Source organism: Pteronotus mesoamericanus, unplaced genomic scaffold, assembly GCF_021234165.1.
Source record: "Pteronotus mesoamericanus isolate MK-2021 breed Mesoamerican mustached bat unplaced genomic scaffold, CSHL_Meso_final contig_105, whole genome shotgun sequence".
Lineage (NCBI taxonomy): Eukaryota > Metazoa > Chordata > Mammalia > Chiroptera > Mormoopidae > Pteronotus > Pteronotus mesoamericanus.
In genome coordinates, this window is record NW_026555006.1 from 9,738,918 (window position 1) to 9,763,660 (window position 24,743).

General features: G+C 41.7%; 1 protein-coding gene across 3 annotated transcripts in view; it reads left to right on the forward strand.

Moving 5' to 3' along the window:
- FGGY (FGGY carbohydrate kinase domain containing) overlaps positions 1-24,743 on the forward strand; it is a 385,198-nt gene that overhangs the window by 44,083 nt on the left and 316,372 nt on the right. For all 3 annotated transcript variants that reach the window (XM_054573901.1, XM_054573920.1, XM_054573910.1), the window contains exon 5: positions 23,273-23,361. In XM_054573901.1, coding sequence (XP_054429876.1) covers positions 23,273-23,361 — 89 coding nt within the window. The remainder of the gene's footprint in view (positions 1-23,272; positions 23,362-24,743) is intronic.

Here is a 24,743-nt window from a genome sequence, read left to right on the forward strand (position 1 = left end):
CATTGGTGCACCATCAGGGCCTTATTGAACACCTACTTCATGGCCAGCTCTGGGCTTTATGACAAGATCTAAATATATGTTCAACATGAACCTTTCAGGATACTTACCATAGTGTACTTGAGGTCAAAATGCACTAAATAAAGTCCATAGAAAATGAAATTCTAGATTGCGTGACACTGAGTGTGATTTTTTTAAGACCATCCATCCAACCATTCATCCATCTATCTAACCAATTCCATTTCAGAATTTTCTGAGTAAGCCTCTAAATACTGCTTCCTTCTGTATTTAACTACCTGAAGGTTGAACCTTGAATCGTTTGAAAAAATTTTAAATTTATTTTTATTTCTTTGGTAGGTATGCACAGGAATCGTTGCTGAGGATCCCTTTGGTTTAGCTGTGATTACAAATTGAAAATCAAAGCTATTTCTAAAATCTGTTTTAGATCTCCTTACAGGCCTGACCAGGCCGACTTATAATGCTTCTCAAACTTCAGTGTGTAAATGAATCACATGGAGATCTTGTTAAACTGCAGATTCTGACTTAGTAGCCTTGGGGTATAGAGTGAAAATTTGCATTTCGAACAAGCTCCCAGGTGTTGCTGATTTGCTGTCCTGCAGACCTTTGAAACCACTTTCAATGCTAAAGGCTCTGGAGAATCAGTGAACATTGTTTTTAATGGGGTAACGGGAGGGAGGCCGAGGCACAGGGAAGTTAGCTAGCTTCTGTAGAGCTAGCTGTTCAACTGCACATTTAAAGACCGAACGTGAGACTCTTGTGTGCCGGGTTCATTGGGCTGTCATATGTTTACTCCTTATTCATTCCTTAATTTGCCAAATTTTAACTGAGCTCCTACTATGAACTGGTAATGTGGTAGGCATCAGGGACATGGCACAAAGAGGACACAGTCTTTCCCTCAAGTGACAGAGAGGCCATTGGGGATAATGGTGGGGGTGCATAAGGAAGGAGTGGGTGGAGGGAAGAGACATGAAAGGAGCCAGGGGAAGGTGTGCTAAGCACCATGATGCAGGAGTATGCAAAGTGCTTTCTGAGAAAATAATTTACTTCCTGGAGGAGTTGAGATGAGCCTCAAGATATGAGTGGAGATTTTGCCTAATAGAGAAGACAGGAAGGATATTCTAGAGAGAGAGAGAGAGAGAGAGAGAGAGAGAGAGAGAGAGAGAGAGAGAGAGAGAGTATGGCTCATTTATGGTAAGGTAAGTGGGTCCCAGGACATGAGTTTAGGATGCTTCCCTGAGTGTAGCAGGAAATTAGGCTGGGGCTCAGTTCGTTAAGGACTTATTTGGTGATGGAGCTTGGTTGATGGTTTTTAGCCAAGGGGTGAGAAAATGTGTGCGTTGGGAGAAGAACTTGTTTTCTTTCCTCATTATAGCACTTTGTTGCCTTTGCTCTTAGGATGAGTTCCAAAATTTGTATCATTGCCCAGAAGATGGTATGTGGTGTCATTTTTGCCTCCTCTGTGCTTACTGTGTGTTTCTTAACTTGCTCACCCTAGTCCATCCACAAGGGTCCCTTTAGGGTGCCTCAGACACACTCAGTTCTTAGTACTTTAGAATCTTGACTAGGGCTCAGGACCACGGGCCCAATCTGGCCTACTGCCTGTTTTTGGATGTCCTGGGAGCTAAGAATGGCTTTTGTATTATCAAATGATTGAACAAGAGTCAAAAGAAGAATAACATTCTGTGACTTGTGAAAGTTATATGAAATTAAACTTTTAGTGGCCATAAGTAAAGCTTTATTGGAATACAGCCACCCTCATTCATTTATGCATCATCTGTGGCAGCTATTGCATTATGGTGGCCGAACTAAGTAGTTGAGACAGAGACTGTATGGCCTGCAAAGTTGAGAATATTTACTCCCTGGACCATTAGAGAAAAAGTTTGCTGATCCCTGGTATTGAGGATGGGATGTTGTGCCTTCTGCCCCTGAGTATTAGCTTTCTACTCACCACAGATTCTAACTCATCATTTAGGTTTCAGCTTTATTGTCACTTCCTTAAAAAGCCTTTCCTGACCCTCAGATAAATCACTGTCTTTGCACTCTTAATTTTACTTCATTGTATCTTTCATAAATTGTAATCATATGTCAAATGATTACAAATCATATACAAATCATGATTTGTATGATGCTTGCCTCCTCCAACCATTGTAATCCACCGCAGGATGGATATCATATCCATTTTGTTCTTTGCTGTGCTCCACTCCTAATCAAATACTTGACACTTAGAGGTACTCAATACCTATTTTTTTCCAAATAGAGTGGCCCAATAAGGGGCTGTTGCAGTGCTCCAGGTGATGAGCAATGAGACCTGAATTAGGCACTTAGGGATGGAGAGGAAATGGGCTCCAGAAATCCTAAGGGGAATATCAGCCGGACATTGAGACTGATTGGCTGTGAGGGGTGGGCTGGATGGAGGAGTCAGAGCCTGAACACTCACTTCAGTATTGCTGCCATTCACGTGCTCTGTGTTCTTAGCCTGGAACCAGGTGTCAGAAGGAGTTGGGCAGAGTTAAGAGTTCAGACTTCCCAGAAGACAGAAGTCATGGTCTAGGACCACCATAGCTCTTGGGCAAAGTCACTTGGTCTTAGTCCTGCCATATGGAATTTTAATCATACCCTTTATATTTAAGGTTTATGTGCTTCAGGTTGACGTATGTCTCCTTAATAAGAATTGTCAGATAAAAGGAAAAATGCCATTTGAATTTTTCATAACCCCCAGCAGTCTGGTTTTTCCATTTGGTCTCAATGATTCTGACTCTCATCTTAATGAAGGCCAAATGTAAATTAAGTTCTGTCAGGCTGGAGCAGCTGGAGTCTCCTATCTTTATAAACATGAAACATTGTGGAGTAACAAGGTGCAGACTGAGGAAGGTCAAGAAAGTTAACGGGCTGATGCCAATCCTGACAGCTCAGTGTTAATGGAAGATAATTAGCTGGCTTGTAGAGACTGCATGGAGATAGGCCAATGGTCTTTTGACTCATTTCCTATGTTTGCCATTGTCAGCAGAGTAGAAAGCTAAGCATGTTCTAGTTTGAGATTTTCATTGTTTATTCCAAAGGTCTGGAACCAACTGGTCGGAATGTCAGAGGATTTTGTTGATGGGTTTAGAAGTACTGTATTTCTGTCTCTCCCATCTCTCCAGTGCATGTCTTTCTGCTCCTGTTCCTCATAACACGTTGGAAGAATGAGTAAATGACCCTCTGAATGGTTCTAATGTGCCTTTTCCTGTATATGTAGATTCTTTGGAGGGACCTCAGAACTTGGATGCCTGGAGAGGTGGTTTGATAGCTTCTGCTGGCTGTGGAAGGTGTCAGCTGAGTGCTTTGCAGTAAGACCTATTGAAAAGAGAACAACAAGGAACGAGATGAAAACAGTAGGTCAGGAATGTCTGATATGAGTCCCTTTGGTAAAATTGGAGGCTCTTGCCTCTGTTCCTTTTTAGAGCCTTGTCTTGCCTTAATTTTTCATTCTTCTTGATGTTCTAGTAGCATCTAGTCTCTTATCCTTAGGTTTCTTCTAATCTGAAGCTTTATGAAAGATAAACAATTTAATCTCCTTCCTAGGAAATGCATCCATTTTTTAAAAATGGCAATATGATAGAAACTGTAGTCTTTCTCTGTTAGTTACTCTGGCTTTAAATTTCATATATAGATCTAATATGGTTCATATATATGTGTAAATATATATATTTTCATATATATGGTTCATATATATATATATATATATATATATATATATATATAAATAGATTTAATATGGTTCACCTACCTTCATCGGATCTTAGCAACAGAGCTATTACAAGATGATGAGGAACTTTGGGAGATGCAGCATGGTTCTGTCACAAAAACAAGTGCAGGGTTTGAGGCCAAACACACTTGCATTTAAATCGTCCTCCACCATTTACAGTTTTGGGACCTTAGACGAGCTAAACCGACTTCTCTGAGTCTCAGCGCACTTAGTTATAAAATGAGGATATCAACCTTCCGGAATTATTTTCAATAGTTAGGTGTTCTCTAGTGCCTTATGCAGTAGATATTTATATAGTAGCTTAATTTTTATTTCCATGGTGTTTAAAAAAAATTTTTTTTTTCCCCTCTGCTGATGGGCATGTCAGTAACATCCTATCCCAAGCGAGAGAATTTTAAACAGCAGAATATCTTATTTCATGGAGCTGGTTGTAATGAGTGGTATGTTTTTCCTGTTTGACTAATAACTTAGGAAAGCATCTAAAACCACCACAGAGTTGTCAGAGGCAATCATAGAAAATAGGCAGGAGAAGAGTACAGAACATATTTTCAGAGTCATTCATTTATTTGAATCATGTACATCCTATGTGTAATACCAACAGCAGGAGTCATCCAGCATTGGACTGCAGAGCAGATTGATTTACTGAATACTTTCTTCTTGTTTCCCCTAACATTCATCATTCATTGCTTCCAACCTCAGAATTATTTTATTTCACAAGCATTACTTTATTTAATCTTTACACCCATCTTGTGGAGTAGATATTATCTTTTTCATGGATGAGGAAGCTGGAGCTCAAACAAGTTACATAACTTACTCATAGTCTCCTACCACGTAAGTAGACCTGCATCAAGAGCCACACCCCAGCTCTGCCGCATCCCCCTCCCACAGGGGCCTGTGCCATTTACTTGGGAAATCCAGGATTGGTCTCTGCATCCAAGAAATTACAGTCTGATTGGATTACTGAGATATAGACCAACTAAGCAATAAGAACACAACGAGGAAGTAGATGAAAATAGTAGCTAAACTGTATATAATGCGTATTATATATCTAGCACTTTTCTAAGTATTTTATTCATGTTAACTCATTGAATCCTCACAAACTCCCTGTGAATTAAGTAACATCTTTTACAGATCATAAAATCAACTCAGAGATGTTAAGCAACTTGCCCAAGGTCACTTGCCTAATATGTGGCAAGGCTGGGATTTGAACTTGGCATTTCAGATCCAGAGTACAGGCATCACTCTTTCACTCACTGCCTTGAGTGTTTGCCTTGCAGGGTTTGAATAAATTAGTTCAGAGAAGAAACTTTTAAGTGATGACTTCAGGAGTATCTGAGGCCAGGAACAATGGGTGTCAGGTTCATTTTCTTCACTAAACAAACATGGAGTGTCTCCTGTGTGATAGGCACTGTGCTGGGCATTGGGGATGCCAAGGTGAGCAGAACAGAGGAGAGCCCTGGGTAAGATTTTGGGAACTTAGATCTTAGGGTAGAGAGGCAGAGAATTTATTTTCTGGAAAAGTGCTGTGAAGGAAAAATACAGATGCGCAGATTTGGCACGAGTAGTGTGTTCCCTCTTGGAAGCTTTTGTTTGACCTGAATGATGAGATTTTCAGGAAGAGGGAACAGCAGATTCACTGAGGGGAGAAAAGCACCTGTGAGCTCAGCACGGTAGGTCAGCAGGGCTGGGGAGGTATGAGTAAGGCAGAGAGCGGTAGCAGTGGCAGAGAGAAGTGGGCAGGTTCCAGGTGCTACATAGCCTTGAGGCCATGGGCGAGAATTTGGATTCTATTCTAAGAGCAGTGGGATCTGGTTGATGGATTTTAAGCATGCTTGTAACAAGATCTGTTTTATGACTTAAAAAAAGTCCCTCTGGCCATGCACTGAATAGATAATAAATATCTGTAGAGCAATAACAAAGTTTATACTATAATGCTAAAGAAAAAAAATTACAGGATGAATGTGCAGTCTTATAAATTCATGTGTTTTGAGAAATCACTGTAGAATAAAAGACACTATCTGTGGGGCACTATGGTTGGAATAGTTTGCTACTGTTACAGCACAATTCTCATGCTTTTATTGCTTCTTAGTAATTTTTCATTAAAAAAATCTTATAATCATAGCTAACTTTTCTGGTTGACAATTTTTCATTATTTAGTATGAGATTTTTTTTTTCTTGGTCTTGTTTTCCTAAAAAGCACTAAAAGGGGAGACTTCATATATAGTTTGTCCTCTAAACCCTTCAGTGACACAGTATTATCCCATTATACGGATGAATAAACTAAGGCCCAGGGGGCTTACGTAGTTTCCCCAACGCTACACAACAAGTAAGTGGTCATCCAAGATTCTCCCCAAGGCCAGCGTGCCTCCAGCTCCTGGGCTCTGCCCATTGGCCCTCACCGCCTGTTCTCAAAGAGCACAAGTTTCTTCCCACATGCCATGGTTGCAGACTGGCAGGCCATAAGCTGAATCTGGTCCCCAGATGGGTTTTGTTTGCCCCACCCTATGCTTGAAAAAATTAAAAAAAAAAATTAGTTTCCAACATTTAAAAACTAAGAAATTTTACATAAAAATCCAGATTTTCTACTTCTCTAGAAAAAAATAACAAAAGGACTTGGCAGTCCTGGGCCCACATTCCCATGCAGAAGGACTTGTCCCGAGCTGAGTAGGGCCTGCCCTGTCAGAAGGGGCAAGTGTCCCTCATTTCACAGCAGTCCCCACCCAGCCTGCTTCACTCATTTCCTTTCCAGCACTACCCCTCCAGGCATTTGGATTTGAAACCCAGGCTGTGGGAATTTTTTAAAAAAAGAATCCATCATTACTTTTCCTATAACAGAATGCTTAGCAAAATGGAAAGACTTTCCAGATGGTGAAGTTCTTGGTCAGTGGCTCAAAGAATACCATACCCAGCGCATGTCTGGGTCTTTGCTCAGGTTTTTCCTTGTGCCTGGAAAACCTATAATGTTTTCTTCTTTCACTTGGGGAAGCTTACACTAATCCTTCAAGACTCCAGGGAGCTTTCCTTGTTTTTCTCTCTTGAGTGCTGATTAGGGTCCTGCCCTCTGTCCCCAGTGGCATCCTCTCCTTACCTCTACCCTTGAACTTATCACACTATATTGTTTGCAGGGCATTGCTTAGCATTAATGTTGATAACTCAGTAAGTATTTTAACGGATGAGTGGGTGAACGTACTAAATCATTTATCACAACATTTTTGATTGTTGGGTGTGTCTGTCCAGGAGCTCCATTCCAAAGTAAAGATCCCCTGCACACCGGGCGTAAGTTACTTTTCTCTTCCCCATTGTGGAAAAGGAAGTTTGGAGCATGACCATTCCTTTCCACCTCAGAGCCACCCCTTGGCTGCACGCCTGTTACCATGAGTCACAGCTTATTTTGTATGTGAAGTGAACCCTCTGGATGGGAGCAGTAACTCCTCAGTGCTTCTCCTTGTGGTGGATAACCCCTTCGTGTGGCTCCCTTGGTCCTCCACGAGAACAGACTCCAAGGCTTAAATACTGAATCAAACAGGCTCTCCTGAGAATGTTTATACCTGGGTCCTGTTACGTTTGGACCAGAGTCCTCCCAGCCTTTGCGCAGCGAAGACAGTATCGTCAGCTGTTGTCAGGGCATCTGTTGTGCATTTTCTCTCCAGGGTGGTCTGCCCATAAACCGGCCTCGTAAATGAATATACGGAGTGTTGAGGCCAACCAAGGGCCTGCCTTCACTGACCTGGACAGCGAATTCTTTCCTTATCATCCTTGTGCTTACCTCTTCGATGTACACCAGATAGGTGTGCATTCTTTTAGTTTTATAGTCCAACAAAGTAATTTTGAAAAGCAGACAAAAGAAAAGAAGGATTTGGTCTGATACCTAGTAACATTTAATAAATGTCAGCTATTATTACAATAGTATATTTTGTATTTAACTTGATGTTTTCTGGCAGACTTTGACATCTGTTTTCTTTATTTGATCTATGACATAGCCTTGTGAGATAAATATTACTATTTGCCACATTTTACAGATGAATACAACAATCCTCGAAAAGATGAAATGACTTATCGGCAGGAGTGGTCTTCGTGAGGGTCTTTTGGCTCTAAATCCTGTCTTGTTCTTTTTCTGCTACACCATCCATGTTCTTTACTCATTTGGGTTGGTGGCTTGTTACTCAGCTCCATGTGAGCCGGGACCAAATCTATTTATTCATACTTGGCTGTTGTGTCCCCGGAGCCAAAAACAGTGCTTGGCATTGGAAACATATTCAGTAAGTATTTGCTAAATGAATTCAGATTTCCTGGTCAGGGCCAGACTTAATGGCTGTAGTAGGCAAGCCTTCGTGCCCAGCCGTCCGGTGCCAGCCCCCCTGACCCCTGCGCAGGCTGTCAGCTACATGGAGGCATTTCTAGTGTCCTCGGAGAGGTGAGAGAAAGATTGCTAAGTTCAGCTGGCATTATGTCCACCTGATACAATTTGATATAAAACAAAAATTGAATAAAATTCTTCTCTCACAGTGGATAAAACGGAGGTCACACCTACTGGAGGAAAATCTTGTTTTTAGAAAATACATTAAAAAATGCAATGCATCTAAGGTGCGTCATGATACAGGAACTCGTTGAGGTGAACTTTGGATACCTGGAGGCTTGGGATAGGTAGGTGTTGATCGAGGCAAGGGAAGAGGCAGGCTGTAAGTCAGAGAAATTGCGAGACAGGGAATTCTTCTGGAAGGGTAAGTAAATCTCATTTCTGTGGACATGTGTATTGGTTTTCCTCTTTTTTGTTGCTGTACTGTTATCTTCAGAATGGGAATAACTGTTCTGCCACTGCAGGGTATATTCATTTGATCAGTAAAGCAAACTTGTCTAGTCCCTGCTCTGTAGAAGGCATAGTAGTACCTGGTGATAGGGAGACAAGGTAGAAGGCAGGAGTGTCCTTTATCTCAAGGAGCTTCCAAGTCTGGGACTAGGTGCAAGAGGCTGTGAAAGCCATATTTTCCCACATTTTATTATTAAAATTTTCAAGAATACAGAAAACCTGAAAGGCTTTTATAGGGACCACTCAGTACTATCATCTGGATTTTGCCATTAACATTTTATTGTACTTGCTTTCCATCTGTCAGCCTACCTTAAGTTTTTGGAGTAAGTTGAGACATCATTACTTTTGTGAATGTAGTTCAAAATATTAAAGATCCTTCACCATTCTGCGATACTTCATAAATTCTATCAATATTTAAAATATTGATCCTGCTTGATTGCTATCTACAAACGTCATCAACATCTGCACTAGAATTTATTAAGTATCTACTATGTGCTTTTAAGTCTGCTATATCACTTAATTCTTCAGAAAATCCTATGAGGTAGATGTTACCACTTATTTTGCAGGAAAAGAAGCTTAAGGTGGCGGGAATTAAGTGTTGGGTTGGCCAACAAGTCTGTTTAGTTTTTTTCTGCAAAGCAAAAGACACATTTTTTATTTTCACCAGTAACTGTATTGATTTGGATAGTTTGAATATGTTGGCTATCTCCTGCTATTGGCTTCTAGTGGATAGAGGCCAGGAGTGCTGCTAAATATCTTTCAATGCATAAGACAGCCTCAACCAAATAATTATTTGCCCAAAATGTCAATAGTACCAAGAAACTTCGCAGACCACTTTTGACACATTTGATCAGTCACAGCACCTTCTCCAACACTGCACAGATCTTTTTTTGCATTGCAGTTGTGTTTTTACCTTTCTTGTCTTCAGTATTAAAATGTCTACACAAAAATTCACCAATTTTGGTGGTTTTTTTTAAATGCACATTGATATGATAGCTGTCACAATACAATCTAACAATATTGTTTCAAATGAAGTTAGAGACAACTAACCACTACTAGAGTCATCTTACAGAAAAAAACAAAACAAACTTTTTGCCCAACCCAATAGATTACTGCTTCCTTACTCTGTTACCTTTGGTGATGCTGGAACAAAAACTCAGGTTTTCTAATTCTAGGAAATGGATCTGAAAAGGACATGTAAAGGTTAGCTGGTCAAAATTCAGCCTTCCTCAGGCAAAGTCCTCCTGTTTACTCTACAGATGAGACACCTAGGCAGACAGAGCTAGTTCTCATGGTTTCAGTTGCAAACCTGAGACAACACATTTGTCTGACATAAATTTTAAAGATAAATATGAACTCTAGAATAAAAAAGTTATCAATGTTACCTTAAGTTGGACTGACCATTAAAGACTCATGTTTGAGACTGTGTGAGATCTAAGATTTGTATCTGAGATGCACAAATTCCAGGCCATTTTTCTTTGGTCCATGATCCAGCACTTTATTTGTTTTTTATTTTTATTTTTAAAGAGAGGAGGAGAAAGAGAGTGTGTGAGACAGAGAGAGAAACATTGATTTGTTGTTCCTCTTATGTATGCATTCGTTGGTTGATTCTTGAATGTGCCCTAACCAGGGATTGAACCCTCAACCTTGGCATATCAGGACAACACTCTGACCAACTGAGCTACCTGGCCAGGGCTGTGATCCAACACTTCAGAATTACCTTTTAAAGAGCTGGCCTCTTCCTCCTCTTTGTTTTCACCTTAAATGTTTACAGTTTAAAAAAATGAATAAATTATGCAACTACTTCCTTAGCTCTCCTGAACCCAGGGGTCCTGGAAGTTCTTCTGCAGCCAGGACCTCACTCAAGACTTGTCTCAGCATCAAGCTATAGCCAGCCTGCTATCTGAATGATGAAAGTGATCCAGGGATCCCCACAAAGGCCCATGTCTCTCTGAATCCTTCCTGTATGGGAAGGCTATGGATCAGGCCAGAGTTGTGAGCATTCCTAGTAATAAAAGAAAGTATGATCTCAATTCTACAGCCCCATCAATACTTATGCCTACACCCTCTCAAAAATTTGCTTTAGTCTGACTTCCAGGCTTTGTGATCCCAATCGTTAAGTGTCTGCTGGCTTAGAAAAGGAAGACTAGGGAGTGTTCAGAGGGAATCAGAGAGCTGCCTGAGCAGGTGGCTCTGCTCTCCCCAGCCTCTTTTTTTTATTAGAGCTTTGCTGAAGGGTCTGCACAGAGGCACAGATAGACATTTTCTCCCAGGAATGGTACATGTTTGGAGTTTTGGAGCTTGCTTAGTAAAGCAAAGCAAATAATTAGGAAATAAAATCTTTTTTCCAATTAATTATGCTTAATATTATCAAGAATAAGAATTTCATTTTCCCTAACATTATATTATTATTAGGATGTCATTATTGATTAGTGAAAACTATTGTTCATGGACTAGCACCAGGCTATGGTCTGGCATTTGGGAACAAGTGGTCTGCATGACCCTGGAATTTTCCTTCAATGCTGGCATTCTAAGATAGAACCTAAGATAGATGAGAAGACAACCAGACCAGAGCGAAGTCGACTGCAGTTGTCTTGGCAAGAGGCCTTGTGGTCTGGCTTTGGCTGGGGGTCAGAGACAAGCCCATGGACCTGAGGAAGAGAGTGACTCACTATGCAAGCATTTATCGAGCACCTCCCATGTCCTGGGAAGCAGCAACTGGACAGTGGTGAAGGAGTATTGATTTGGTTTGGAGTTCCAGTGGTCAGGGTTTTACCCTAGACTTTTCACTTACTATCTGCATATCGGGCAATTCACTTCACTCATGGGCCTTAGTTTCCTGTCTATAAAATGGTGTTAATGAGTATTCTGTATCAGAAGGTTTTTTGGTAAGTTGTAGACTGCTGCTGGGAGTGATGTATTTTCAGATTATGATGATGGCAGAAGATGACGTTTGGAAAGAAAGTTAGTGGGTCTATTTTTCATATGCTTATCTGTAGATGCAGTTAAGAAAGCCAAGAGTGAAAGGTAGTAAAATTCACATTGTTCTTTATGAACAACTTGGGGAACAGGTATTATTTCTGATGGAACAGGTGGGAACAGGCTGGAGGAGGTTCACTTCATGCAGCTACTGAGTGGGAGAGTGGGGGACTTAACTGAAACTTAACTACAGCATGTGCTCTTCCCACAACAGCTCACAGGCCAGGGGTAGGGGGAGTGGAAGAATCAGGGAGAGAGTAAATCCATATGCAGAGTTTCCAAGCAAATGTTTCCAGAGACGTTTCACTTACACTATTATTACTAAGTTATAAGGTATTGTCTTTAGCAACAAACATTGTCAGGATGATGGCTTTAAGAATGGGTATGTTTTAGAAATTGTCTAAAAATAGTATGGTGCTAATGCGTTTCTGCCAGAGTTGATCAGGGGCATTCATTCATTCAACAAGCATTTATTGGAAATTTATTTTATTCTAGGTACTTTATTAACTGTTGGGAATAGAGCAGTAAATAAAACTGAGTCCCTGTCCTCAAGCTTCTCATGTTCTAGAAGAGAGGCAGAAATAAAGTGACAGTGTAACGTTAGTGGAATGGAACTTGAGGTCACTCTGGAAAGAGGAGTCTTGAGGAGGTGGTATGGAGGCTGGGGGCTGAAGGATGGAATTGAGTTAGCTAAGTGCTCAGGTGGGGTGGCTGCTTGCAAAAGGCAGGCTGGGTGGATGGAAGAGCCTGGGGAAAGGTCTGGCAATCAGAAGGAACAAGAACTTGGTGGGAGCTTATACAGTATGTATAAGTGCTGCAAATACAGTATGGTGAGAGCTTAGAATGGGAAAGAACAGCTCAATGAGTCAGTCGAAAACCATCTTTTGGGTCTCTGTTGTGTATTCAATCCTACTCACACCAGGAATTTCCTTTCTGGGCATCATGGGATGGAACCGGTTTATGTTAGCCACAGTCAGAGCAAAGACAGGAGCTGTTCGCCAAACCTTTTCTGACTTTCCCATCTCAAGGATCTGGACCTGAAACTTGCTGAAGATGAGCTCCCAGTGCTCATGGAGCTGCAGTGTCCTCCCTGGGCAGAAGGAGAAGTTCTCGTCATTTCAGTCATCTCAGGACTAGGCTAGACTGCGCCCCAGAGAGTACCGCAGTGAATTAACCCCTATTGCCCAGGAGGGTGGGAACACCAGGCAGGGCTCTTCCCACCTCTGCTTTGGTGGGCGTGTGACTCAGAGGCAATGACATCAGCCATGACTTCATTCACCCAGAGGAGAGAGAGTGTGCTGACTGAGCGGGGCTCTGACTCCTGCCCTTCTCCATGTTTTGTCTCAGCGGGGACATTGTCATGGTCCTGCTGTTGTTTTCCACACATCTTTTTTATTTTAAATAGTTTCTGTCTTCCTTTTTCTTTCTCATTTTGTTTATTTCTCACGTTAAACCCATTCTTCTTTCTTTTGCTTTTGTCTTTAATTCCATCTCCTTCTTTTTCTTCTTAATCTTGTTACATTTTCATTCTTGCTCATCTTTCCTTTTGCCTCCATTTTCCTTTCTCCCTTTCTTTCCCTACGTGGCTCTCCTGCCTCCTATCTTTCTCCCTTGCAGACAGCTCACCATGTTGCTGTCCTAACCTTCCTGAAATTGGATTCACAAATCACCCCCTGCTCAGGACGGGGTGGCTGCCTTCTCTTTTGACTTGACTGTCTAATCCAAATCCAGGTTTACCTCTTCTTGCACTTCAGCACACATTTCTCAGGCTGCCCTTCTCAGGGGTCCTTTTCCGTGGCCAGGGATGCAGTTGATGCTACTTCCTGCACTTTTGCTCAGGCGGTTGCCCCAGCTTGGACTGCTCTCCATTCCATCTTTCTTAGTCTGTGCCTTCCCTCCACACCAAGGTCAGGCACTGCCTCCTCAGTAATGCCTGTCCTCTACCTCTTGCCCATGGCAGTGTCTCTCCTTCATGACTGGGCAGCATTCTTAGTTTATAAATCAGATATTTTAGAACTTGAATTATTCTGAACTATTTATGCATTCCTGCTGAGTGCTTCGTAAGCACAGACTTTTTGCTGTATCTATCCAGTATGCAACCTGAGAATCAGGACCAGTACATTCCTGCCTTTCATGGCCCACCTTCATACCTGGCCACAAGCCAGGACTGGTAGACTGTTGCATGGTCAATAAATATTTAATTTAAGACACGGTTATTTCGTGTTAAGTCTAGGGATACAGATGAGTAAGTAATAGTCTCTCCCTAAAAAGAGCTAAGAGTCTAGTAGGGGAGACAGATAGGCCCCCATATAATTTGAGAAGAGGAAGGATGTGGAGAAAACTGACACCTACTGGAGATGTGCCAGGATGGCACATTAGCACACAACCTCGTTCAATGGACTCCTACTGACAATATGATTGGTTGAATATTGCTGTCAAAGAGCAAACTGAGACCCATAGATATTAGGTCTACTATTGGTCAGCACAACGGATAAGTAGGATAACCAAGGTTTGAACTAAGGTATATCAGTCTCCAAAGCCCCTGCTCCTTCCTGAAGATGGAAAGAGGAGATGCAATGGACATTCTAACTAATGACTAGAACAGCTGTTTAGTACTTACTGTGTGCCAGATATTGTTCTAAATGCTCATATACACTTGCTCATTTGTTCCCTCAACAACCCTATGGTGTAGGTAGTGGTATTGTTAACTATTATGGGACAAGGAAATTGAAGTGAAAAGTAGTCAAGGAGCTTTCCCAAGGCCATGCATCTATGAGGTATTAGAGCCAGGATATTCACCCTTAGAGTCCGGCTCTGGAGAAGAGGCCGCAGGATGTACAAAGTCACCTTGGTGTACAGTAACCTATCACGTTGCTAGAACTGCCATTCCGTAAGTCCATTTGGGGAGTCAGGGACTGTGGGGGTGCCGATGGGAGAAGGTGTTGGCATGTGAAAATAAAGAGGAAGCCTGGGGCCGGGTCACAGTAATCATATAGTGTTCAGTGTCCTACACAAGGACCCTTGACAGATTACGCAAGTAGTGTTCCCAGAAGAGACATTTTCTGTGATTTTGGATTGTTAGGTATCCACCATAAGGAAGAGCTTACAAAGTCTGGATCTTCTGCAGTTGGAGTAGGGAAGAGATTTCTCAGTTGTGGCTCTTTTCTCTCCCCTACAGGAAATGGACGGTGGTGTAAATGAACAAGGAAGGATATAATATACCCAAATAAGCCCCAAAGAAATGCTATCATGGAAGTGTAAAGTGCACCCATCTTTTATGGGTTGGGGATAAATAAAGTTTGGGTTGAAGGACATTTGGGGAAGAGAGAGGAGGGGACATCAATGTGAGTCAGCCTGAATGTAACACCAGGCTGTCCTCAGATGTCCCAGAGCATCCAGCATCTGATGGAGCGCCTTTCCTGCTGCAGCCCCCTCTCCAGCGGCGCTTGGCAGCCATTCAACATGGTGCTGCACTGACCCAGGAGTCTAAGCCAGGAAGTGAATGAATCCATTTCCCAATTAAAATGAAACTTCTCCAAAGGACCTGCTCACCCTGAGAAGAGAAATTTATCTTCCTGGCAGCCTGGCTTGGCTAGAATATGTCTGCTCCTAAGATAGACTGTGAAAAGCCATTACTTGAATGAGAAAAGAGAAACTGGGACAGTTCTTATTCACAACCTCATTTATTTATCCATTCATTCCTTATTTCCATTTTCACAAACTTCTACTTATACATCTCCACTCATTCATTTATTTATTCATTCAGCTAATGTTATTCATCATTTATATATCAGATACAGGGCTAGGCCCTAGGAATAAAGAGAGAGAGAAAAACATACAGTCCCTGCCTCTCAGGAGCTTTTGGTCTCATGAGGGAGACAGGCACGTGAACAGGTGGTGCGAAGTGCCATGGTTGGGACATTCACAGAGTATCATGGGGGCATTGCACAGAGGCACCTAACTCAGGAATTAGGGAAGATTTTATGGTGTGGGTAACATTTGAGTTGAGTCCTAAATGGTGAGTACATGTTGACCAGGGAGGGTATTGCAGATAGGGTGCACTATGAATAAAAATATAATGATGAGGAAAAGCACAGTGGATGTGGGTGATACAGTGTAGTATCTCATAATGATCAGAGGTGAAGCTGGCAAGTAATATGTGGATTGTATATGTCATGTTTATGAGTTTATCTTTCACTCCAAATGTAGTAGAAAACTGAGGGTACAAAATATCCTAGATTGAAAGCTTCCTGAAAGGTGGGAACTGTGTCTGTTGTTTGCTCATTTTCTTAGCATTGGGCACAGTGCCTGAGATGTAGAGGATATGAAATAAATACTTATTGAATTAATCAATTACTTATATGGTCAAATTTCCACTTTACACAGGTCATTGCATGCTAATTGGCTGTGTATAGGGTGGGAATTGAAGAGGATAAGATATGAAGGTTAGGGCTGTATCAATTAGCTTTGCTGTGTAACAGGTCACTCAAAACTTAGTGGGAGAAAAAACCACTGATTTTCTAACCTCATAGTTATGCAAGTTGCTCAGAAAGATACTCTTTCTGGTATCCACTGAATTCATTCAAGAGTCTGTAGAGGGCTACTGGGTAGGGATTGTTGATCTTGGCCTTGCTCAGCCCTCTTGCATGTCTTTGAGCCTTGGCTGGGATGGTTCATTTTTGCTCCACGTGTCCTCACATCATCCAGCAGGCCAGCTTGAACAGCCTCACATGGAGCATTACATGCCAAGATGACAAAAACATGGTCTTTTGAGGCCTCAGTTGAGAAGTAGCACTGTGTTACTTCTTCATTCCATTGACCAAAACAAGTCATCAGGGCAGCCCCAATTCAAGTGGTAGATAAATAGATTCATCTATCCATCCAAAGAGCTAAAGAGTCATTTTGCAAAGGGCATTGAATATAGGGAGGGGAAGAATTATAGCCATGTTTGTAGTGTATCATAGATGAGATAGCTGTAATCCAGGTGATAGAGTATGGTGGACTGGAAGTGGGGTAGTGAAGATGAGGGTATGATGTGTTATTGGCTCTGTTTCTTTGGAGAAATCTGACTGATACATGGAGATGAGGGGATGGGAACCTCTTCATGAATTAATTGGGAGTTTAAATCATGTGACTTAAGGAATCATTGTGATGTAAGGCATAAGAGGAGTATAGATGATTCCTTAGGTAACTGGATCAACTGGCACAGAAAATCAAGGAGGTGGAAAACATTTTGGGGAAGATAACATATTTCATCTTGGGCATGTTGAATTAGAGGTGCCTTGAGACATACAGGAGATATGTATCAGAGTAGAGTGTGAATGGGAGTTGAGGTTTGGCATGCCATTCCACTTGTACCTGGTTGGAATCATGGAAGTATTTGCAATTGCCAAGCATGTGACCAGTGAGAAGAGGGGATGAGGCAGGAACTCTGGTAGCATCCACATTTAAAGGGTGACTAAGGAAAGGAGCTCAAGAAGGAGACGGACAAGCAATGAGAAGGGTGTGAAGGGGTCCAGGAGAAAGAGGTGTTAAGACCCCCTCACCTTTCCACTTCTCCAACCCTTCTACTTTTTTCATGTTTGTCCTAAGACCTTACACCCCAAAGCCTCTTCTACGTATTAGGGTGCTTTCCCTTCCTCCCTCTTTCCCTCCTTCCCTCCCTTCCATAGACAGTGCCACCCACAAGAAATTGGGTTATCTAGGTCAACATGACATCCTCCTTTTCTCCTGGCACTTCTGGGGTTTGTTATGCTTTCGGGAGGTGGACACCTGAACTAGCACTGGGCTGATCCACAGAGATCTACATTTCACTCTGTCTTCCCACTTATCTGTGTGTAATTTTGGGACAGTCATGGTGTGGTTCTCTTCTGGATTTTAGTTTCTTAACATGCAAGATGGGGTTTATAATTTCTTGCCCTCCCTGCCTTAAAGAATTATACAGATCAGATGAGATCATGCATGTTCAAGTGCTTTGAAAAACATGAAGCTCTATAGCAGTAATTAGAGTGAAACTCATTGACTTATCAGGCCCTCTACATTATTTCATTTAATTCTCACAATATCCCTTTGAGGTAGAGGCTAGTAATAATGGCATTTGAGGAAACTGGAGCTTAAGAAATTAATTTGCTTAAAGCTACACAGCTGCGAAGTGGTGAGGACAGTAATCAAACTCAGGTCTGCCTGACTCCAAAGTTCTTAAAGCCCACATACCAAAGCCTTGTTTTCCTAATGCGTGTGGTGGTATCACATTCCTGGGCAAAGTCAACTATGCCGAATATGATCAGCTTTCATGTAGATGATAACATTTTTATGGTTGGGAAATCAGCTCCAGTGTGGATTATAAATTTGTTTCTGTACGACAGTAGGGCTCTAGGGAAGGCGGTGATGGGAGGGAAGATGCATATATAAGTGCATTTCTTGAAAATTGAAGAATGTACATTACACAATGGAATTATTTTATTTTACAGTTTTATTCTATGAAGTTACAGTTAAATCCTGCTCTAATGGGGGTAATCTTACCATTTCAGGTTTTTGATTTTTGGGTGCCATTGTCCACAGTAGCATAAATATTCCTTTCACTTGACCTTTTGGCTTTAGCTCCAATCTTCCCTAGGAAGCCTGTACTAGCCACCCGACCCCAAAGCCCTTCCTCTCTTCTGAACCCTGTCTGTGATTAGTCATTAGAGGCAGCTATATGACCGCACTGAAAATATTGTGATAACGTTAGGAGGCTGACTCACCAACCCTTGGTATTGTGCTCATTACATTATTGCCATACATCATTTTAAATTAATTGCCTTTTCCTTTGCACACATCTTTTTCCATCTCTGTTTGAACTTTAAAGGCTCTGACTTTAAATTTCTTTATAGGCCTTGAAACTTTTTATGTTTTTTCCCCCATGAGTCGGCTTTTACCCTCCAGGAGTTTGTCAAATCCACGAGGTGGATGTAGGCACATGAATATGTAATTAGGATATAGCAAAGGATGGGTGGAGGGATTCACTGAAAAGGTGATATTTGAGCTGGACTTGAATCAAAGGTAGAAAACTTTGATCATGGAAGAAGATGGGAAAGTCAATCCAAGTAGAGGCATTAGCCTCAGTAGAGGCACAGAAATATAAAAGTGCATAATGCATTTGGGGAAGTGAGAGAAATGAGGTGAGAGCAGGACGGAGAGATCTAGGAGGGGGTGATGGGCAGTGAGTCCAGAAGAATTCATAAAAATAATGGCCGAGTTGAAGCCAGGTTGTTAAATGTCCTGAGAACCATGCCAAGGAGATAAAATGTGATTTTAGGCCATGGGGAACTGTCAAACCATTTTCAACAAAGGAACATGATGGTACATTTTCAGTTTTTAGAAAGATGCTTCTAGTAGCACAGACCTCTCAGTGTATCTGTTTGTCTGTCTGACTTGCAATATGTCCAGTGTTAGATTTTTTTTCTCTGTGGATGGGAGTTTGAAACACAATTGTTTCATTCATTCTGGGAAGTTTCTGGTTGGGGATTATGACCCACTTCATGTTTTCAGCATCACTTTTCTTTTAAGAATGACATTTGAGAATTAAGTTTCTTCCTGATACATCTTTCCTCTCTGGACCATCAGCTCGTGCCCTAATTTGGAGTCTTGAATGCAGAGTGAGGATAAGGTTTGGCTTTTTTTGTGGGTATTTGTGCTGGAAAACAACATTGTGAGTATTTGGAGTGTTCAGGCACTTACTGGATGGAGAATTAGAGAACTCTATACCCTCCCTTTTATTCACTGCCCACTGAAGATATTCCAGATAGAATCTCTTTACAATAAATAATGAAATACATGGACAACACTTTTGGAACTGGTCATCCCAGCTTTCTCTTGCTGCACCTTGACCCTGGCGCCTCCAACGAGCATTGCAGTATCTGCTTCATTTTCCACACAAGTTCCCTCAGCGTCTAGAAGCCAGCTCAGACCTTAAGGCCTCCAGTGAGAGGGGAGGGGAGAAATCCTCATGTCCCTGCCCTGAGGCTGGGGTGGCTGCTGCCTGGCCGGGAGTCCAGGATATACTGTTCCACCTCCACCCTCTGCTGAGACCTGCAGCTGTGTGCTCTTTGAGCAGTGCCTCCTCCCAAGAAATGCTGTAGTTTTATGAAGTAATACGTGATTTAAAAAAAAAAAAAAGTAAAGAGTTCCTTTGGTTGCTTTCAAGCCTGGGGGATTGCTTGCTCAAAGGATTTTTATTGGAATGCAGAAGTCTTAGTGCCAAGTCACACACCCCAAATCATGGCTGATGTCTTTTTTCTTCAAAAGACTCATTTTTGTTAGTTGCTTGGTAACTGGAGGATAGACTTAACCCATTCAGCACAGAGGTCTCCTAGTTAAAACTGGATTTAGCTCAGTATGATGACGTACCACTAAGGTTGCACATGTGAGGACTGCTCTGTGCTCCCCCTAACCCGTCCACCATCAGTGCAGAGAAGCTGTTATTGGGTACAGAGAAGTTGAGTGAGTTTCTCAGGATTGAAAGTGAAATCTCTGAAATTAAAAAATACATATATATATAAAATGTGTTTGGGAAGGGTCTTTATTTTCTTATTATTTTTTAGAAATTTCTTTTTCTTCATTTTTTTTTTTCTATAAAGAATGACAACAGCTTCCTTCATGACCGTTCCAAAAGGCCAAAACCCTCTCCTCTGACAGATCTGGGGGCCTCAGGGTGGTGCCTTCTGTAGCGTAGGGAGGAAGGAATGCTCACTTTAGAGCTGGCAGCCCTGTGTGACATTGGGCTAAGATCTTGTCATCCAAACCAGTTTCTACATCCTTTGTATTTGACTATTGTATATTGCCTACATGCCTCTGAACCACTCAGAGAATCAGATGAGAGGAGGCACGTGGGAGCCCTATTATAAGCTGTGGAGGAATGTAAGAGGGCAGTCACTGTGTCTTGATGTAGGCCCAATGGTTACAAGGATAGAACTAATTCAGTAAGATTGAGGCCCTTGGCTGGGACTGAACTGGCTGGGGAAGGAGAGAGGTAGAGAGATTTTTTCCCACAGAACTGGATTAAAATTTTGTCCATGGGGGCTAATGTGCCTTTGACCAGTCTGTCATTTGATGACAGAACATTTGTGAATTAGGTAACCCAACATGAGAACATCATGGGATCCTCACAGGTAGTCTCTCAGCCTCTTGAAGTAAAGGGATCAAGCTTCTGGAGACTTTCCTTCTCATCCAGGCAAACTCTTTCTCCCTCCCCTTTGCTGGCTAATCTCTAGGCTACGTTTGTAGAGAAAGCGGAGACTGTTGCTTTCTTCTTCTCCAAGACAATGTATGTTCTGCAGCATACCTCGTACTTCTAATATGATGTTGTTTCTGGTTTCTCATCCTGTAGAGAGGGTGAACTGGGGTCCCTGGCTTTGATCAATGAAGCTGGCGTGGTCTCAAGCAGAAATGACACTCCTGGCTGCCTTGTGCTCCTACCCTCAGCGTGTGTCTTTTTGGCGAGAGGTCTGAAGTTCTCTTTGAGGTTCTGCTAGGAGGCCATGGCCACACGGTGAAAGCTCCCATTCTGCAAGGTCTTTAATGACCCTATGAAGATCTAACAGAAGCAGTTGTTTTCTGAGTTTAGGAAGTTTGTTCAGCTCTGGCTTGAAGCGCTGGTTGTTGCTGCAGTGGTTTTAGTGGTTCATTTCTCGTGACTGACCTTGGATTTCTGGAGCTTTTAGGAGGAGACACCATTTTCTCTTTCTCCCTGAGAACCAGTTACTGAAATCACAAGGCACATGGAAAGAGAATTTTTGGATTACCCAGAAGGCATGCTATTAGTTTCACTACTTTGACTCACATACTAGTTTCAAAGGCTGCTATTTTTTTTCTATTGTGACCTGTTAGTGTATAAAGATGCCTCTGGTTCATAGCTGTGTTGAGCATATGTAGTCAACTTTAAATTTTGCTTTGTTTAACATTAACATATGTGGGTGTTCAAAGAGAGCTTTAGCCCTTTCTAGATATAAGTGCTCATCCAAATGCTTAAGAATTTAAACAAACAACAACAAGAATAGAAAAGGAACTGTTTACATCAGAACCCTTTTGATGTAATACTAAGTTTCTCTGCTGTGCATAGATGCCTGTGTTCATATAGTTGTGATAGGAAGGAAGAAATAGGAAGAACTCCCAGAATTTGAGGGCACATGTCGATGACGTCCAGTTGTATGCCTGTAAATTAGATGTAATAACACTCAGGACTTTCGTATTGCTCTAAGGACAGAACACACGTGGAAGCCCCTCATGAACCCCAAAGCCCTCCTCACATGAGAGATCAGAAGGTAAAACTGAGCAGTTTGGTTGTTCAACAACTATTTATTGAGTGCCTGCTATGTGTCACCCTCGGGCAGACACTGGAATATGTCTCTTCTGGACCTCTGCATTGTGACCCTTAGGGTCTCCAAGATACCCTCATGCTTATACATTCATTGTATAATGATACATGTATAATGATACATTCATTGTCATTGTAGCCTGTTGGGGAGGGGATAATTGAAACCGAGACATGGACAGTTGCCTGGGTAGCAGGAAACATTTTTTGTTATTACTTCTAGACTGCTTTACTCTCTCTTCTCTTTATGAAGTTCTGCTTCTCCAGGTATAGGAAATGGCCACTTCACAGTTTCCAAGTTTATCTTACCTCCAGTTTCATTCGTAGGCAGAAATTGAATGACTCTATTTGGACCCTAATTCTAAATTCCTAAGAGAAGAGAGAGATCTGATTGGCTCAGGTCACATGTCCAGCCTGGCCTAGTGAAGGGAATGGAGTCATGTAGTTTCTACTTCACAACTAAGGGTCTAGCCCCGTGTAGGGGGAAGAGCCGGACAGTCGTGGTGCATAAACTGACAAGGTCCTTGTCCTCAGAGAGCTTACAATCCTAGAGGAAAGAAAGACATTCACACATAATTGCATGGTTGTATGGGTTGTGTGAGAGCCAGCCCTAATGTGAGCCGTGTGTCTTGGAAGGCCAGCCCAGGGAAGGGTGTGTAGGGTTAACCAAAGGGAGCAGGGTGACGTGGACCGTGGGAGGAAACAGGGCGGTGGGTGAGGAATGAATGTTCCAGGTGTCTTTGGCAGAGGAAAGAAAACGCCCACTGGCAAGAAAAGCTCTGACCACATTGGCAGTGTGGAAGAAACAAATGTTTTAAAAACTTAAAGTAATAACTTGATTATGTGCCATTTTCTTTGGCTTAGATTGGAAGTTCTTTGAGGGCAGGAATCACATTTCCTATTGCCTTTGGAACCAGTTGGTGTGGGGAGAGTTTTCCATGGGCAGGGCATGTTCTGGTTTGTGCATGAATTTCTTTGTGCAATCCGCACCTCCCCCTCACCCCCACCCACACACACAGCCTACAGCTGTTCAGCTTTGAAATCTTATATGTCTTGAAGCTTAAACTCTGGTCCTTCACTGGGGAGATGGATTGCATACCTTCCCAGAGTGTGCTTCCTACTCCTCCGGATTGGCAAAAAGAGAAAAAAGGGAAATTATGGTCATTTTTGCAAGGATCAATAATTGCCAATATTTCTTTCCTCTATAGGTACCACTTTTACATCATCCCCTCTCTCAGCCCCTGAACAGATGTTTTATTGGGCATTGTTGGCTATGCTTTTGTTTTGAAAATTTTGAGACATTATTGAAGGAAGAGAGGGGTAGAGAAAACAGGCCATAATTGATTCTAATATATATTTAATTTGGCAGAACTTGAGAGAGACTTGCTGGGATAAGGCGGGACATTTCTTTGATCTCCCAGACTTCTTATCGTGGAAGGCAACAGGTGTCACAGCACGGTATGTTAATTACAAGTTAGATTTTATTTGCGCTCATCCATTCTCGGCTATCTGTATATATATTGCTTTCTTAACTCGCTTTGACTGGACGCACTGTTTGTACATCTGCATGCGATTTTGCGTACTTGAAACATCTTGAATCCATCTTCCACCTTCATTGCACATGCCCAAGCACCACTGTGCCTAAGAGGCCCAGAACGCGGTATCCAAGCGAAGACCACTCATTGAAATTGGACACATTTGAAAGAGACATGGACAGTCCATCATGAAATGTGACTGTTTTCCAAAGGCACTTCTTACTTAGTGAATAAAAGGAAAATATATTTTTTGGCCTCTAAAGTTAAGGCAAGAGATACGGTTTTTAAAAAAGAATTTCATTTTTCTATTATAGTTGACATACAATATTATATTAGTTTTATGTGTATAACATAGTGATCAGACATTTATATAACCTATGAAGCGATCATCCCAGCAAGTCTAATACCTATCTGACACGGTGCATAATTATTATATATAATATTATTGAGTATATTCCCTATGCTGTACTTTCTATCCCTGTGACTGTTTTTATAACTGCCAATTTGTACTTCTTAATTCCTTTGCCCTTTTCACCCATAAGAGATACATATGTTTTTTAAGGAAGCTTGATGGGTGTATTATGAACCTATTTTGCCTTTTATATTAAGGTACCTGAATCATTGCAGAATGTAGAGGTGTATATGTTGGAAATCCGCAATATTTTTAAATTAATTATGAATGTTATAAATAAATATGTGCTACATGGCAGCGACAATTTAGAAAATACTGATTGAGTGTGAAATTGTGGCTGCTGTAATGAAGAGTGTGTGTGTGTTTGTGTGTGCATGCACACGCGTGTGTCTGTGTGTAGGCAGGCTTGACCTGAAATCTCAAACTATGTGCATCAGTTGTCATTCTGATCTCAGGTTTCGGAAGATGCACAAGGGGGTGGCAGCAGGGTGGGGTCTTCTCATCTTGAAAATGAGTTAGAATCTATATTGAACAAATCTGTGAGGAAGAGGATCCATACCCAGAGGACAGATAAACCTGTATAAATATATGTATTTGTGGAGGCAGGTGTTGTATCTTAAAGTCAGCTCATTCAGAAAGGACTAAATCTTCCCCATTTTCCTTTTTATTTAAACTCAAGGGAAGCTGGGATAGGAGTACCATTTCCCCTGTGTTCTTTCTATCTCATTTTGTGTGGTTTGGACTTTTTCTTGTAGAGACTTGATAAGAATGTGGTAGTTCAGCAGCAGGGCCTTTCAGAAAGGAGATAGAAGAAGACATGTTTCACAGTCACATCATTTTTCATGTGGATTATCCTCCCCTGCCACCAATGAAATGATTATTAATCTAGGGTC